Source organism: Jaculus jaculus, chromosome 21 (assembly GCF_020740685.1).
Source record: "Jaculus jaculus isolate mJacJac1 chromosome 21, mJacJac1.mat.Y.cur, whole genome shotgun sequence".
NCBI classification, from domain to species: domain Eukaryota; kingdom Metazoa; phylum Chordata; class Mammalia; order Rodentia; family Dipodidae; genus Jaculus; species Jaculus jaculus.
In genome coordinates, this window is record NC_059122.1 from 1148486 (window position 1) to 1164938 (window position 16453).

The following is a 16453-nucleotide window of genomic DNA, read 5'->3' on the forward strand; positions in this document are numbered from 1 at the left end:
ACCACAGGCCTTGCTGTGGGTTCCTGCCTAAGTCATGCAGAGGCAGTCCTGGGTAGGTGGTCAGCACTGGTCACTTAGGGGCCTTGCCTGGTAGGCAGATCACCAAGTGACTCTGGTGGACCAGAGGAACCTAGGAAGCCCATAAGGCAGCCTCAGAACAAAGCTTGCACGCCTTTTCTCTCTAACTTTACTCTTCACTCTAAGTAGCATTACGATAAATACTAAAATAAAGTGTCAGGGCTGGAGAGATGGCCCAGTTGTTAAAGGTGCTTATTTGTAACACCTGCTGCTCTGGCTTCGATTCCACAGGACCCACTTAAACCCAGTTAAACGAGGTAGTGCGTGTCTCTGGAGTTCATTTTCAGTGGCAGAAGGCCCTAAACACCTGTATTTCTCTCTCTCTCTCTCTCTCTCTCTCTCTCTCTCTTTCTCTTTCTCTCTCTCTCTCATAAATAATTTTTTTAATAACATGATGGGCTAGAGAGATAGTTTAGCAATTAGGGCGCTTGCCTGTGATGCCTAAGGACCCAAGTCCAACTCCCCAGAACCCACAAAAGCCAGATGCACAAGGTGACACATGAGCACAGGGTGGCCCGTGTCTGGAGTTCACTGGCAGTGACTAGAGGCCCTGGTGCAGCAATTCTCTCTCTAGCATAAGAAAAAAAAAGCTGGGAGACAAGTGTGATCCCAGAAACCACATGAAAAAATAAGATAAAAATAAGTGCATCTCATATGTATTCTATTTTGTCAGAATTACTTAAAAGTGTTGTGTGAAAAGCCATTCTTCTGCTCTAAATAATGCTCACCATGAGAGACCCACAAGGAACTAAGGACTGGCCGGATCCATCAACCTCTCATCCACTCATCTCCCCCATTAGCCGCCTCTTACTGGCTGATTCTATTGCATCAGCTCTAGCTGACCAGTTGCCCTCGTAAAGTTTGGTCTTTGCAAATCACGGCGGATTCATCCGGAAGAAAGGTGTTCTGACTGTGATGAGCGTCCTGAGCTTGTTTGTGCTGAAATCTGCAGTTCACATGTGGGAGCCTGCCCAGGCTCAGCTGGGCTTGTGAGCAATTACAGCTCTTCTCCACAAGAGCCATTGCTCACGGTCTCTCTTTCCTCCCTCAGTACCGAGCCACCGCACTGCCAGCGTTCAAATACTACGTGACATGTGCTTGCCTCATCTTCTTCTGTATCTTCATCGTGCAGATTCTCGTACTGCCCAAGTAAGTACCTGCCAGAGGGTTGCCCGAGGCTAAGCACCTAGCGGATACACCTTTCCCTTGGGGTCTGGTGGAGAAATGGAAGCTCCCTAAGAGAAAGGCCACTGAGCACATCACAGTGCAGTAGGGAAGCGTGGGGTGTTGGAGGCCAAGTGGCCCCATGCATCTCTGCTTAGTTACAACAGCGCTGGACTGCCAGGGTGGGCGTTCTGACTCCCCTGGAGGAGTCTTCCTGCTGGGAGCCTGGCATCAGGCTGGTGTGCAGCCTAGAAAACCTGCACCGCTGCCTTATCCCCAGGAAGTACAGCTGCAGGCTGGGGAGACGGCTCCATTAGGAGAGTGCTGGCCGCGCAAGCGTGAAGACCCCAGTTTGGTCCCCAAAACCTACATTTGAAAAAGCCGGGCATGGTGGCATGTGCTCGTAATCCCAGTGCTGGGGTGGCTGAGACAGGATCCCTGGGGCGGGCAGGCCAGCCAGTCCAACCTAATGGTGAGGCTGGGGTCAGTGGGAAATCCTGTCTCAAAAACAGTGTCCTCTGGCGTTCCACATGCACACCCACAGACCTGAGTGTGCACCCAGATACACACATGCATGCATATGCCCAAACACACACGGACAATGAGAGAGCACACAGTGGCCAGATTTTTTGTTTGTTTTTTTTTTTCCAGTGATTGGGATAAAATCCAGGTTCGTGAGTGTGCTAGGCAAGTGCTCTGCCACCGAGAAACACCCAAGAACGACAGGAGCTAGTTCTAATTAAAAACAACCGCAACTTCCCATGATTGTGTACTGAAAGGGCAGAAATGCTCTGGGCACCCTTTACCCACCCTTTCATTGACTTTCTCCATCTGTGAATTGTGCTTCCCTCTCTGTCTTAAATCGACCCTCTGCAGCAATCAGGGCTTGTTTTGTGTCAGGATCCAGGGAGTTAAGCCCAGGGGAGGGTGTGAGCCCCGGAGGGTGTGAGCCCCGGGGAGGGTGTGAGCCCAGGGGAGGGTGTGAGCACAGGAGAGGGTGAGTACACCAGATCCTATTCTTTGGATGAATGCTCTGGTTCCAGCAATTGATGAAAAGTAGTAATAAAAAGCAGCGCACCCTCCTTTCTGCGTAATCTTTCTTCTTCTCCCTCTTTATTAGAGCAATGCCAGCCTGGCAATTTTCTTCAAAGAAGCCGATTCTCATTTTATAGCTTCAAGAAAAAAGAACTTATTCTCACAATAATTGGTTATATAGGGAAAAAATCGGAAGTAGAGCCCCTGCTTCCCGTCCTTGTCTCTCAGCACCTGTTTGGCGTCGGCCTAGGCAAGCCTCCTCAGTCTCCCGGGACGCAGTGGTGTGTGGCAGTTCATCTTGAACGGTGCCACCGGCATCTGTGGGCAGCTGGAGTGCTTCAATTAGACATTATCTCTGATGAAGATGCTTGGCAATTAAGAAGAAGTGCTCTCTCCCCTCCCTACCCCACCCTGCCTTTCGATGCCAAGGGATTTTATTCTGGGCACTGATTCAAAACAATGACATTTATAGAAACAATACCAAGGCAAAGCATTATTCATCTGTTCTGTTACTATCTGCTATCTCCCCATTTTAGAAGGGGTTCACACTATATTTCCTCCTTCCTCTACAGATTAGCTTTGGAAAACATGGGCCAAAAGAGCCCTTCTTCTCCACTTAAAACTTGCAGTAAAATTTCCCAATGTCAGCTTATCAATTTTCCATTTAAAAAATGTCAACAAACTAAATTCCTTCTGGTGCCATCCCTGTGCCAGCTGGCACCAGAGAAGCATCTGTCCTTCTTCAGGGCTCAGGGGCAGAGGATGTTGACATGGGCATGTGGGTAGATGGAGGATTACCCTGGGAAGTGGGCCTCATTACAACTGTAAAGCAGATAAGCTCATTCATTTTTTCTGCATCTTCCTGCTGAATAAGCCTCTCTATGGCCCCTGCATAATCAGTAATGTGGGGGGTATTACCAGGGAGGATTGGGTGGGGGAGTCAGTAGGCATTTTTTAATGCTTCCAAAGAAGACAAAAGAGTTTCAGGGACTTAGAAAAAAATTGTGCACCTCACTTTTAGGAAAGATATTGTAAGGGGCTATGGAGATGGCTCAATCATAAAGCTTGAGGACTGAAGTGAGGCTCCCCAGCTCCCACATAAATGCCTGGATGGCCGTTCTGTAATCCAGGCAGGAGGCTCTTGTTGTCTTGACAGTCTTTTCTTGTGTCTTCCACTGTTGCCCATAAAAGTTCATTTGATATAGGTTAAGAGCAAGGTGTCATTTTTATTTTATTTGTTTGGTTTTCTAAGGTAGGGTCTCACTCTAGCTCAGACTGACCTGGAATTCACTCTGTAATCTCAGGGTGGCCATGAACTCATTGCAATCCTCCTACCTCTGCATGCACCACCACACCTGGCTAAGAGTAAGGTATCCTTCTTAAAACAAAAAAATTATTTATTTGAAAGAGAGAGAATATGGGCATGTCAGGGGCTCCAGCCACTACAAAGGAACTCCAGATGCACGTGCCACCTTGTGTAGCTGCCTTACGTGGGACCTGGGGAATCAAACTTGGGTCCTTTGGCTTTGCAGGCAAGTGTTTTAACTGCTAAGCCATCTCTCCAGCCCCAAGGACCCCTTTTCTATGCTGGGTAGTTAGCTAGGCCAAGGAAACAAGGATGCCACCCTGCCTGCCCTGGCAGGGCTAGAACCCGTGTCTGATCCAGTCTCATCCAAAATGGCTACAAAGCATCCACTCTCATGACAACCTCCTGCTTCTTCAAGTTTCCCAGACTGAGAACACTTGTGGACTGACCATTCCTCAGCCAATCTATTAAGCCCACCTACCAATCTGGTCTCTCCCTTACACACCTGGGTCACATGATGAGGTTCGTGCTAATTGGAGGTCTAATCTCCATAAATAAGCCTATTGTGCATGTGTGGCCCTCCTGGTACACGTAGGGAGGTCTCTCTCGGCACTCCCTCCCTTGATTCTTGTTAGTTTCTTGGGCCTTTGATAAGCTTCTCCCCCCTGGGATCTCTTTGGTCTCGTTGTCTGGGTGGTGGGGGGTAGGGTTAAGGGTGACTGGACCCCTGAAGGTACACAGGGCTGGGAAGTTTGCACTTGCCAGAAGTCGAAGATGATCTGATTTCTATCTCTCTTGCCTAGTTCCTTAGTGCAAGGTTCAGGAGTGACCAAGACCACAGAGACCATTCTGAGGCAAAGATGGAAGCTTTCATTCAGGAGAAACGCGAGCTGCCAGGACTGACTGTCAAGAGCAGAGCATGGTCAGATTTGAGATGACAGACAGTGGGCTATGTGGAGCTCTTCAGTCGGGGGAAGGGGAGGAAGGGGAAAGAACTCCACATAGCTACGGGGTGAGAGAAGAACGTTGACCAGGTGACCGGAGAGATAAGGGGGCAGGAAACCTAGACCTGGGGCACTGTTGGGAAGGAAGGGGTGACGGCTGGGCGGTTCCCTGAGGAATGTGGATGACCCCCTTCCTTGTGTCTCCGTCACCTCCTCCTGGGACTCCACTTTGTCGTGACCCCACACTCAGAACTGTTTTTCCCACAGTCAGGACACCTGCTGGGAGGGAGATCTTTCATTGGAGGTAAACATTGTGGTTTGTGACGTTCAGCCCCCCTGGGACTTGGCGCCAGCGCTAAAGTCTTCCCAAGACAGCCCCTAGCCCTCTGTACCTGGGGTTCTCCTGAGCCGGAAGACATCAACCACCTCTACGAGGTTATAGATTCCTTTGCAGGGGGAAAGCAGGCACTCTGATCGTTTGGGATTTTCCAGCTGTGTTGGCTCTGCCAGGCTCAGACCCAGGCCCAGGCCCAGCCAGGAGCGCCCCCTATCCCTCACTCTCCACATGGGTTCTCTACCCCCTCCTGCTCCCCACGTGGCAGGCGTGACGGGGAACCCGGGGCTCAGGCCTACTCACTGTGCACGTGTGCACACAGCAGTACGGGGAGCGGAGAGTCAGGGAGCTCAGGCCTCCAGCTGCTGCAGTTCACGGGGTCCAAGCAGCTGCACGCCAGCAGCACGGGTACTGGAGGCCAGGGAACGGAGAAGCGGGGAGCCAGGAGCTCTGTTCCCAGCCCTGCTTTTATTTATTTATTTATTGGTTTCTTGAGGTAGGGTCTCACTCTAGCCCAGGCTGACCTGGAATTCACTATGGAGTCTCAGGGTGGCCTCGAACTCCCAGCAATCCTCCTACCTCTGCCTACCAAGTGCTGGGGTTAAAGGCATGTGCCACCACGCCTGGCCCAGCCCAATTTTTGTTGCTCAGAATTGCTTTGCCTCTTTGAAGGTTTTTGTTCTTCCAAATGAATTTGAGGATTGCTTCTCCTATTTCTGTGCAGAATACCATCGGAATTTTAAAAATATATTTTATTTGTTTATTTATTTATGAATGAGAAGGAGAAGGAGAGAAAAAAAGAGAGAATGGGCATGCCAGGACCTCCAGCCACTGCAAACAAACTCCAGATGCATGAACCACCTTGTGCTTTACTTGGATACTGGGGAGATCAAACATAGGTCCTTATGCTCTGCAGGCAAACGCCTTTACCACTGAGCCATCTCTCCAGCCCTGCCATTGGAATTTTGATGGGGATTGCATGAAATGTGTACATTGCTTTTGGTAAGATTGACATTTTCACAATATTGATTCTTCCAATCCATGAACATGGGATGCTCTATTTCCTAGTATCTTCTGCTATTTATCTTTTTAAAAATTTTTTGTTTATTTTTATTTATTTATTTATTTGAGAGTGACAGAGAAAGAAAGAGGCAGCTATATATATATATATATATATATATATATATATATATAGAGAGAGAGAGAGAGAGAGAGAGAGAGAGAGAGAGAGAGAGAATGGGTGCGCCAGGGCCTCCAGCCACTGAAAACGAACTCCAGACGCGTGCGCCCCGTTGTGCATCTGGCTCACATGGGTCCTGGGGAATTGAGCCTTGAAATGGGGTCCTTAGGCTTCACAGGCAAGTGCTTAACTGCTAAGCCATCTCTCCAACACTGTTATTTCTCTTTTGAGTGTTTAATAGTTCTCATTGTCGAGATCCTTCACTTCCTTGATTAGGTTTATTACAAGGTACTTTCTTGCTGTTGCTTAGGAGGCAGTTGTGAATGGGAGTGTTTCCCTGCTTATATCCTCAGCATGTTTTTTGTTGATATTTAGGAAGCCTACTGATGTCTCTGTGTTAACTTCGAGTTCTGCTACTTTGCTGAAAGCATTTATCAGCTCTAACAGTTATCTGGCAGAGTCTTTAGGGTTTCTTATGTAGAGAATCATATCATTTGCAAATAATGATAGTTTGACCTCTTCCTTTCCAATTTGTATCCCTTTTTTAAAATTCTCTTATTGCAATAGCTAAGACTTCCAATACTATACTAAATAAAAGTGGGGATATTGGACATTCATGTCTTATTCTTGATTTGAGTGGAAATGTTTCAGACTTTTTCCCATTTAGTGTAATGTTGGCTATAGGTTGGTCATAAATAGCCTTTATTATGTTGAGATAATTTTCTGCTGTTCCCAGTTTCTTTAGGACTTTTATCATGAAGGGACATTGGATGTTGTCAAATGCCTTTTCTGCATCTATTGAGATGATCATGTGATTTCTATCCTTCACTCCATTTATATGGTGCATTCACATTTTTGATTTGCATTGTAAGGGTCCCTGAGACTACAGAGTTAATTCCAGGTCAGCCTGGACCAGAGTGAGACCCTATCTCAAAAAAAACAACAACAAAAAAAAATGGAGATGAAGAAATATCAAAAGCAAAAAAAAAAAAAGAAAAGAAAAAAGAAAGAAAGAAAGAAAAGGGTCAACCCCCAAACAGAACTTACTTGACAATGGCAAAATCAACTAAAATTCCTTCAGTCAAATCTATCATCGCAGTACTTGTTGTCTTCAGTGGGCTAGGTTTTGAATTCTTCCCCTTCCCGGTATTGTTATTTAGCAACCTGCCCTGCAATCAACACTTCCAGCGGAGCTCCGTATACCTGGTGTTGGGACAGGCAGGTATTGCTCCTGTCCCACAGCTGGTTGTCCCTGGGGGAGGCTTCGCGTCTCACCTGTGCTGACTGGTGGAGGCTCCCACTGGGTGGCGCTGGTTACGTTGGTAGACCTGCCCTGCGGCTGTGCTGGTTGCTGTATACGGTGGTGGCTCTGGTCACTTGGGGTCCCGAGATCTCCAGCAGTTCCTGGTGCTGGCGGCTGGGGGAGGAGAGCCCGGGGAGAGTGCCGGAAGTTATTCTGAAAGCTGCTGGGCTGGTCCCGGTTCTAGTCCAGGTCTTTTGACTTTGCCAGGCAGTGGAGAACCCCTGCACCATGGCAGGGGCCTGGCGAGCAGCTCTTCTCAGCACACCACCAAAGCCGTGGCTGGAGCCGATTCTGGCTGGCTGTGTGGTTGCCAGTAGCTCTGGGTCTCTGCTGTGGAAAACTTCCTTACCCTCCTCCACTTTTGGGTGGAAGAATGCATTGTGCAACTGCCCCAGCGCCCCCCCCCCCCATGCTTTGGGATGGCTACAACTATGCCATCTTCCATTATTCTTTTGTGGTAGGCTTTCACTCTCCATTTGAGTGATTTCTGTTGTGATGTATGTCAAAGACACAGAAAATGACATCATAAATGCACATGGATCCACAGCGTGGACTTGGCAAATGTTAAGCCTGTGTTCTGCTCACCTCACCCTGGGACCTGGGATTCACATCCATTTCCTTCAAGCACCATCTATTATTATCTTTTGACATTCATACAGATATTTTTCTATTTGCCTGACTTTATTTCACTTTTATCTCCATTATATTGTACTAAGAAGTGTACACTCCCTTCTACCAGCTTGTCATGTGTTTGCTCTTCTTTTGTTTGCTTTTCTTTTCTTTGGTTTCACGACCCCGCTCCTAACTTTTAAAGGGTTTAAGTGACCCGAAAGTGTATATATATATTCACATATATAATTCATATGGGATGCATTCCATTTCCTGTCATTGCTAATGAAACAACATCTTATAGCTTCATCGCATTGTTTCTCAGTAATCTCTTGTTTTCTCTCTGGGGCCTTTAAGGGATTTGTTTTCTTCTGGGTTTTTTATATGTTCTTTCTAGGTGTGTGTTGCAGTCAGGTTCGAATTGTTGGTAGAAATCACCTGACCAAGAGAAGCTTGGGGAAAAAAAAGAGGTTTATTTTGGCTTATACAGTCAAGAGGGGGAAGCTCCATGATGTCAGGGAAAAACGATGGCATGAGCAGAGGGTGGACATCACTCCCTGGCCAACATCAGAGAGACAATAGCAACAGGAGAGTGTGCCAAACACTGGCAAGGGGACACTGGCTATAACACCCATAAGCCCGTCCACAACACTACACTCCCTCCAGGAGGCATTAATTCCCAAATCTCCATCATCTAGGAACCTAGCATTCAGGGCACCTCAGTTCATGGGGGACACCTGAATCAAACCACTACACATACCTGCAGGAGGCATTAATTTCTAAAACTCCAGCAGCTGGAAACCTAGTATTTAGAACACCTAAGTTTATGGAGGACACCTGAATCAAACCACCACAACCACGGTCAAGAGATGTTAATTGCCAACTCTCCATCAGCTGGGAAGATAGCATTCAGAGAACCAAAGTATAAAGGGAACACCTGAACCAAACCACCACAGCCACCTCCAGGAGACGTTAATTCCCAAATCTCCATCAGCTGGGAACCTAGCATTCAGAGCACCTAAGCTTATGGGGGACACCTTAATCAATTCACCACAACTACCTCCAGGAGGCATTAATTCCAAAAAAATCCATCAGCTGGGACCTGCCATTTAGAATACCTAAGTTTATGGGGGATGCCTGTACCAAATCACCACAACCACCTTCTGGAGGTGTTAATTCCCAAATCTCCATCAGCTGGGAAGATAGCATTTAGAGAACCTAAGTTTATGGGGGACACCTGAATCAAACCACCACACTATGTTCTAGTTTTTATGTACCTATGTGAATGAATGTGATTTTTCAAAGTCTTCAAATATCTTCTCAGCTCTGGAACATTCTGTCTTTTCTTCCTTATGTGTTGCTTCTCTGTTTTCTGTATTCTTCCTTAGAGATCTCAATAGGTGTAAGATGTTTTTCATTCTGCACTGTATCATAAACTTAAAGTACAGGGAAATTCTTCCTGTACTTTTAAGTTTATGATTTCAATGTATGTCTATTTGTTTATCTTGAAATTGTGGCTTTTAATATATTTAATTTATCTAGGAAGCTTTTGAAATACTTATTTGTGTCTGCACATGCATGTCTGTGTGTGTGTGGGTGGGTGCACGCGCATGCACATGCGTACACACGTGGGCACATCATGGTCTCTTGCTTCTATGGAAGAATGCCCATCCAGCTTTATTGGCGGCTAAGGAATAGAACCCTGGTGGGCAGGCTTTGCTTTTTTTAATATTTTTTGTTCATTTTTTTATTTATTTACTTGAGAGTGAGAGAGAGAGGGAGAGAAAGAGACAGATAGAGAGAGAATGGGTGCGCCAGGGCTTCCAGCCACTACAAACGAACTCCAGACGCGTGTGCCCCCTTGTGCATCTGGCTAACGTGGGTCCTGGGGAATCGAGCCTTGAACCAGGGTCCTTAGGCTTCACAGGCAAGCGCTTAACTGCTAAGCCATCTCTCCAGCCTGGCAGGCAGGCTTTGCAAGCAAGGGTCTTTAACTGCTGATCCATCTGTCCTGTATCTTGTCTATGGATTTTTTACATTTAGCTCCTTCATTTTCAGAGTTAAATGTACTAATACCACTGGTTTCATTTTGTATTTATGGTTCATAAATGCATGTACTGTTCCATCAGAGTGGGGTGTGCAAGGTTCAGGAGTGACCAAGACCACGGAGACCACACTGAGCAAAGATGGAAACTTTTATTTGGGAACAACACGAGCTGCCAGGACTGACTCTCAAGAGCAGAGCACAGCCGACCTGAGATTCCAGATAGGGGGCTTTATAGGGCTCTTCAGTTTTGGGGGGAAGGTGAGGAAGGGAAAAGAGCTCCTTTGTTCTTTACATCAGCCATTTCACATAGGTAGGGTGTGATACCAGAACAGTGACCTGGCTAGGGAGGCAGGAAATCATGCCCTGGGAGGAGGGGACATTGTTAGGCAAGGAAGGAATAATGGCTGGTGATTTCTTGAGGAATGTGGATGACCTACTTCCTTATGTCTCTGTCACCACATGGTGACTCCGTTTTGGGAGCCTGTCCCAACCTAACAGTGTGGCTCCTCGTGCAGTCCCTCCCTTTGATATAAGTGTACCAGCAAGCGCTTTGGCCCACAGTGATCTCATACGTTCTTAGTTGTAAAGGCAACACTATGGGATACTTTTCTGGGATTCCCCAGTTCAATTCACCCCTGGTTCAGTTCTTAAGACTGCTGCGTTTCAGAGGTCATGTGGATTGGGATCAAGCTCCTTGAACAGTATTGGGGATATTGTTTTTCAGAGGTTTTTTTTTTCTACCCAGTCCATCTCCCTGCCACCCAAGATAATTTTCTCCCCTGAAAACTTCAAAGCAGGTGAATAACATTGTTCTGTTTTCTAGAGGAACAGCACTGTGTGGCTCTAACTTTATCCAAAATATCAATTCCAATTCACAGTTAAGTTCCTGGAAGTATGACCTACCTTGGGTGGACATTAATTCTCTTAGCATTTTGCTTTTACTGCCATCTGGGTAGTTAGTAATTTCTCTTTCTTAGTCATTTACACTGGGTAGAAAATAATTGTGATAAGTTCTGAGAAGATGTTCCACCAGTTAAAGGCAATTGTTTTTTAAAAAATCTTGTTATATTTTGCGTTTTTATTATTAGGATAATGGTACTTCTCACTTTTGCTGACATGCCCTTATGTGATTTCTTACCAGCCTCAAACTGTGGTCCTCGGGCTTCACAGGCAAGCACTTAACCACTAAGCCATCTCTCCAGCCCCCCCCCTTTTTTTTATAACCTCCCTCATGGTGTGTGCATAATTCATAATTGTTTTGTATTTTAAGTAACAAATGATTATTATACATATATATGGAGCACAGTGTGACGACTAGATATTTGTACATCTTGTGTAATTTTCAAATCTGTAGCCTCACTTTTTGTTTTTTCCAAAAAAGACTAATAATGGTTAAGTAAAAGAAAATGAAGCTGGGTGTGGTGGTGCATGCATGCCTTTAATCCCAGCACTTAGGAGGCAGAGGTAGGAGGATTGCCATGAGTTAGAGGCTACCCTGAAACTACATAGTAATTTCTAGGTCAGCCTGAGCTAGAGGGAGACCCTACCTTGAAAAACAAAAATAAATAAATAAATAATCATAATAAAAGAAAATGAATGAATAAGTGAGTGATTGGAGAACAGCGGGGCTTCTTATTGGGAAATTATGATCAAGGCAAGCATTTTCTGGAAGGAGATCCCAATATTCTTATTCAGCCTACAGTTTGTGAAACTGGCTATTCTCTCAGGTTTAGAATAGATGTAATTAAATTATTGGCTCCTGTTTTTGAGTTGTTTTATCACTGTCTGCACTGTATATGTAAAATACTATTACAGATGCTAACTACCTTCACAGACCAAGTAATGATCAAGAATGAAATATTTGAGCTGGGTGTGGTGGCGCATGTCTTTAATCCCAGCACTCGGGAGGCAGAGGTAGGAGGATTGCTGTGAGTTCGAGGCCACCCTGAGACTACATAGTGAATTCCAGGTCAGCCTGGGCTAGAGTGAAACCCTACCTCGAAAAACCAAATAAAAAAAAAAAAAGAATGAAATATTTTTGCATGTTTTATTCATATTTTCTTTTTCAAATTATTTTTATTTATTTATTTGAGAGAGAGAGAGGAAGAGAGAGAGAGAATGGGTGCACCAGGGTCATCAGCCACTGCAAACAAACTCCAGACCCCAGCACCTCTTTGTGCATCTGGCTTATGTGAGTCCTAAGGAATCGAACCTGGGTCCTTTGGCTTTGCAGGCAAGTGCCTTAACCACTAAGCTATCTCTTCAGCCCTTTATTCATATTTTATGTCAACAAAAATAACTTATTAAACCAGGCACTGGAAAAATTATTAAAACAAAGATGAGTTTTAAAAATAATGTTTGGTTACATATCATGTGTTTCATTAGTCCATGTTATCAAGTAATGATGATATTTTGCTTAAGAAAAAATTTTTAAAATATTTTATTTTTATTTATTTATTTGATAGAGAAAAAGGGAGAGAGAGAAAGAGTGGGTGTGCCAGGGCCTCCAGCCACTGCAAACAAACTCCAGATGCATGCACCCCTTGTGCATCTGGCTAACGTGGGTCCTGGAAAATTGAACCTGGGTCCTTTGGCTTTGCAGGCAAACATCTTAACCACTAAGCCATCCCTCTAGACCTGGCTAGGAAAATTTAGTAGTCAAATTATTCTTAGACCTATTATTTCTACTTAGATTCTCAGTCACTTTCATTACTCATTCCAGTATGCATGCTCTGTAATTCTTCAATACTCATTCTTTTTTTCTTTTTCTTTTTTTTTTCTGAGGTAGGGTCTCTCTCTAGCTCAGGCTGACCTGGAATTCACTATGGAGTCTCAGGGTGGCCTTGAACTCACGACGATCCTCCTACCTCTGCCTCCCAAGTGCTGGGATTAAAGGCATGCGCCACCACACCCAGCTCCAATACTCATTCTTAAAAGCCACTTTCTTTATTATTTATTAAAGAGGAAAAATTATAGACCATTTGATAGTAATAGTCATAACTATGGAAAGCAGATTTGATTTCCTAGCTATTTAAAGAGAGTAACTATTGTGCGAGCAGTTTGCTTTGGAGGGTAATGACATGTGTGATCCCAGAGGCAGGGGCACAGTAGAAATGGCCTGGTGTATGAGGGGACGGGAGGGTCAGTGTCCTGGCAGGGTGTGGTGGCCCCAGGCGTCCACAAGAACAATTGCAGGTGCTTTGCAGAGTGTGGTGGAATCCCAGGCTGTGCTTAGGGAGCGTTGTTCTTGCTTGAGCCAGGCAAGGAAGGAGTGGAAGGACCAGGTCAAAAGTGACGGTGTACCCTGGGGCCAGTGGCAGCGGTAAAAGGTGGCAAATCTGGGATGGATTGTGAAGAGTCATCAGATACTTCTGGCTTCTGATTGGACATGAAGAGTCGTTTCCTGGTTTGTTAACCTGGTTTTCAGCTGAAGAAATGGTCTCCGTCTTACAGAAACGGGCCTCCCAGGAAAGGAACAGTGTGGGGATACATTTTACACACCAAGGGTGTGTGTGAGTGTGTGCTAGGCACTCGGGTCAGGGTGTTTCAGGCAGGGGGGAGGGGTGAGCTAAGGGCTCGTGGGAGGAGTTTGATTTAGCTGCGATCTGAAAGATTCAGCACCTACATAGAATTTAAGTCTGTGGGATGGGTAAGCTGGCATGGTAATTAGACCAAGAAGATGTGGGCTTTCCAGGGAGCACATGGTGGAAAAGTCAGGTCCTGCATCCGTGTTGTGGCCATATAGAGAGAGGAAGCGCCCTTAGTAGAAAATAAGCTTTTTGTCCCTTTCCACGACCTGCCTCTGTAAGACCCCTAAAACGAGGACCCCATGCTCTGCCCGGATATGGCGACACCCCAAATCACTCACGAGAAGCGGTCTTGATGCAAACTGCAAGAGGATTTTATTCCAAGCGCGCTGGGGCCCACAGTCGTACACCGCACAGGGGTAGAGGACTGCAGAGCCCCGAATGCAGGAACGGGACAGTTTTTATAGGGTTTCTAACAAAGCCTGTGCATTAGACCAATCATTTTTTTTAACATCAGGAGCCCGCGGGGTGCGAGCCAGTCAGTTTGTGCCACTCCATAGTTTCTAAGCCAATTAGTTTAATTTGTTCAAGCCCCTCATGGACCAATCAGTCTCTTATGACCTTGGTGGTCAGCATTTGCGCAGGTCCTTGGGTGGGGGTAGCAGAGTGTGGTATTAGTCTCCTATGACCTTGGAGGTCTGAGGCAGGCTGCTACAGCTTATGGTGCGGGCTACTAAGGCTTACAGTGTGGGCTATTAAGGCTTATGGTGCAGGCTATTAAGGCTTATGGTGTAGGCTATTTACAGAAACCAAATAAGTGGTTCACTTCATTACTCATTTCCCATCCTTGAGGGCTATCTCATGCCCTTTTTTACCTAGTTTTATATTAGGAGCGGGCTCTGATATAATGAGAAGAGGGATTCTTTACTTGCTTCCAACAGAGAGTAAAGCCTGGAGTTTGAGGTATGCAGGGGCCCGCTTAAGCTCCCTTTGGAGCGTGATAGTATTTCTGGGCTTCTGAATTCTTGGGCCTTTCACCTCCTTCAACACCTCAAAGCCAGGTCCAACTATAGAGAACAGGCTACTGTATTGGTGGTGAAGGGCCTTTTCCTCTTTTCAACTTTTCTTGTTTTGTTTTTGTCGTGATTGAAGTTCCTTTCTTTTTGAAGTCCTGTGTTTTAAAATATTTTTGTTTATTTTTTATTTATTTGAGAGCGACAGACAGAGAGAGAAAGAGGCAGATAGATAGAGAGAGAGAGAGAGAATGGGCGCACCAGGGCCTGCAGCCACTGCAAATGAACTCCAGACGTGTGCGCCCCGTGCATCTGGCTAACGTGGGTACTGGGGAACCGAGCCTCGAACCAGGGTCCTTAGGCTTCACAGGCAAGCACTTAACTGCTAAGCCATCTCTCCAGCCTGAAGTCCTGTCTTTTTTAAAGGTGGGGTTAAGAGATCTCTCCCCTCTGTTCTCCTTGCTGGGTCCCCAGCAGCAGATCTGAATAGAGGTGAACAGAGCCTATCATCAGAGGGGGAGTGTGAAGGTCGTGCATATGAAGGTACAGAGTCATCACCCCAAGCAGCATTCCAGAGAGCAGAACCACTATTTACCCAATGCAATAGCTGAGAAAGTGTGACGTTTTAGGCTTTGAGCAAAGATGTTTATTTGGTGGTTTGGTTTGTCTTCCCTACCCACCAACAAAGGAGTGCCTCTATCCCTTTCAGGGCCACCTTTTTTCCATGAAGGCAAAATCATAGGCAGGGAAAAGACCATGTCTCCAATCAGCCTTTTCCACTGACAGAACAATACGCTTGATTAAAGTGACAAAGTCAAACATCATCACTAAGAGGCATAATCTTTCTTGCTTCATGATGGGGAAGAGTCAAATTTGCTTTTCAGCAAGTGTATAAATCAATTATACTTGTGAATTTAAGAGAAACAGCTTTGTAACAAGGATGTTAATTAAAATTGACTAAGTAACACAAACATCTTGGTATGCTTAATGGTCCTGAACATGCTTTTGAAAGAACAGGCAGGATAAATGATGATAATAAAGAGCTTTTGACCAACCATTACTCTGCCTTGTGATATTTCTTGTTCCCTGGTGTCTTCTGTAGTAAAGGACCACAGACTCTGTGGGTTACAAACAACAAACATTTATGTCATGAATTTCTAGAAGCCAGAAGTCCAAAGCTGAATAATTAGGAAGTTTTATAAATTATCTGAGTTCAGAGAAAATGGAGTATCCTTTGAAAATACAATTTAAAGTGATCATGTATCTTCTACCTTTATTGCTTACTTAAAAATTCTTCCTGGGATTAAGGAATGATTTAGCAGTTAATGTGCTTGCCTGCAAAGCCAAAGGACCCAGGTTCAACTCCCAAGGACCCACATAAGCCAGATGCACATGGTAGTGCATGCATCTGGAGTTCGTTTGCAGTGGCTGATAGCCCTGGTGCGTCCATTCTCTCTCTCTCACTTGTATCTCTCTCTCTCTCTCCTTCCCTTGCTCGGCCTCTTTCTCTTTCTCAAATAAATAAATGCCAATAAAAAATATTAAAATCCTTCACACAGAGAAAATTTATACTCGACTGTTTACGTATGAATCCTGTCAAATGTTTTCAGGAAAGAGGGAGTAATTGGTTAAATACTAACACATTTTATAAATGTGATGGATAAAAACATCACAGCCATGGAAAGCGGTTAGAAGTCTGAGGCTACAAACCAAAGGCCATATCTTTACTATGAACAGAAAAGCCAACTGCAGTAGAAAGACAGAAGTCAGCTATAAAGGAAGGTAAAAACCGTTACAGGAAATAGCTCATGGGTAAAAAGGAAACTGTATTAATATAAATTGCTAGTGATATAGAATTCAAATGAAAGATGTTCAATATGAATAAAGATTTTATTATGATGCGATCTCCAAGA

At 45.2% G+C, this 16453-nt stretch overlaps 1 protein-coding gene across 1 annotated transcript in view; it reads left to right on the forward strand.

Annotated features, from left to right (window-relative positions):
- The window catches only part of Adcy2 (adenylate cyclase 2), a 494315-nt gene that overhangs the window by 384132 nt on the left and 93730 nt on the right, over positions 1-16453 (forward strand). Inside the window, exon 14 of the mRNA XM_045139193.1 lies at positions 1130-1227. Within this exon, the coding sequence (XP_044995128.1) occupies positions 1130-1227 (98 nt within the window). The remainder of the gene's footprint in view (positions 1-1129; positions 1228-16453) is intronic.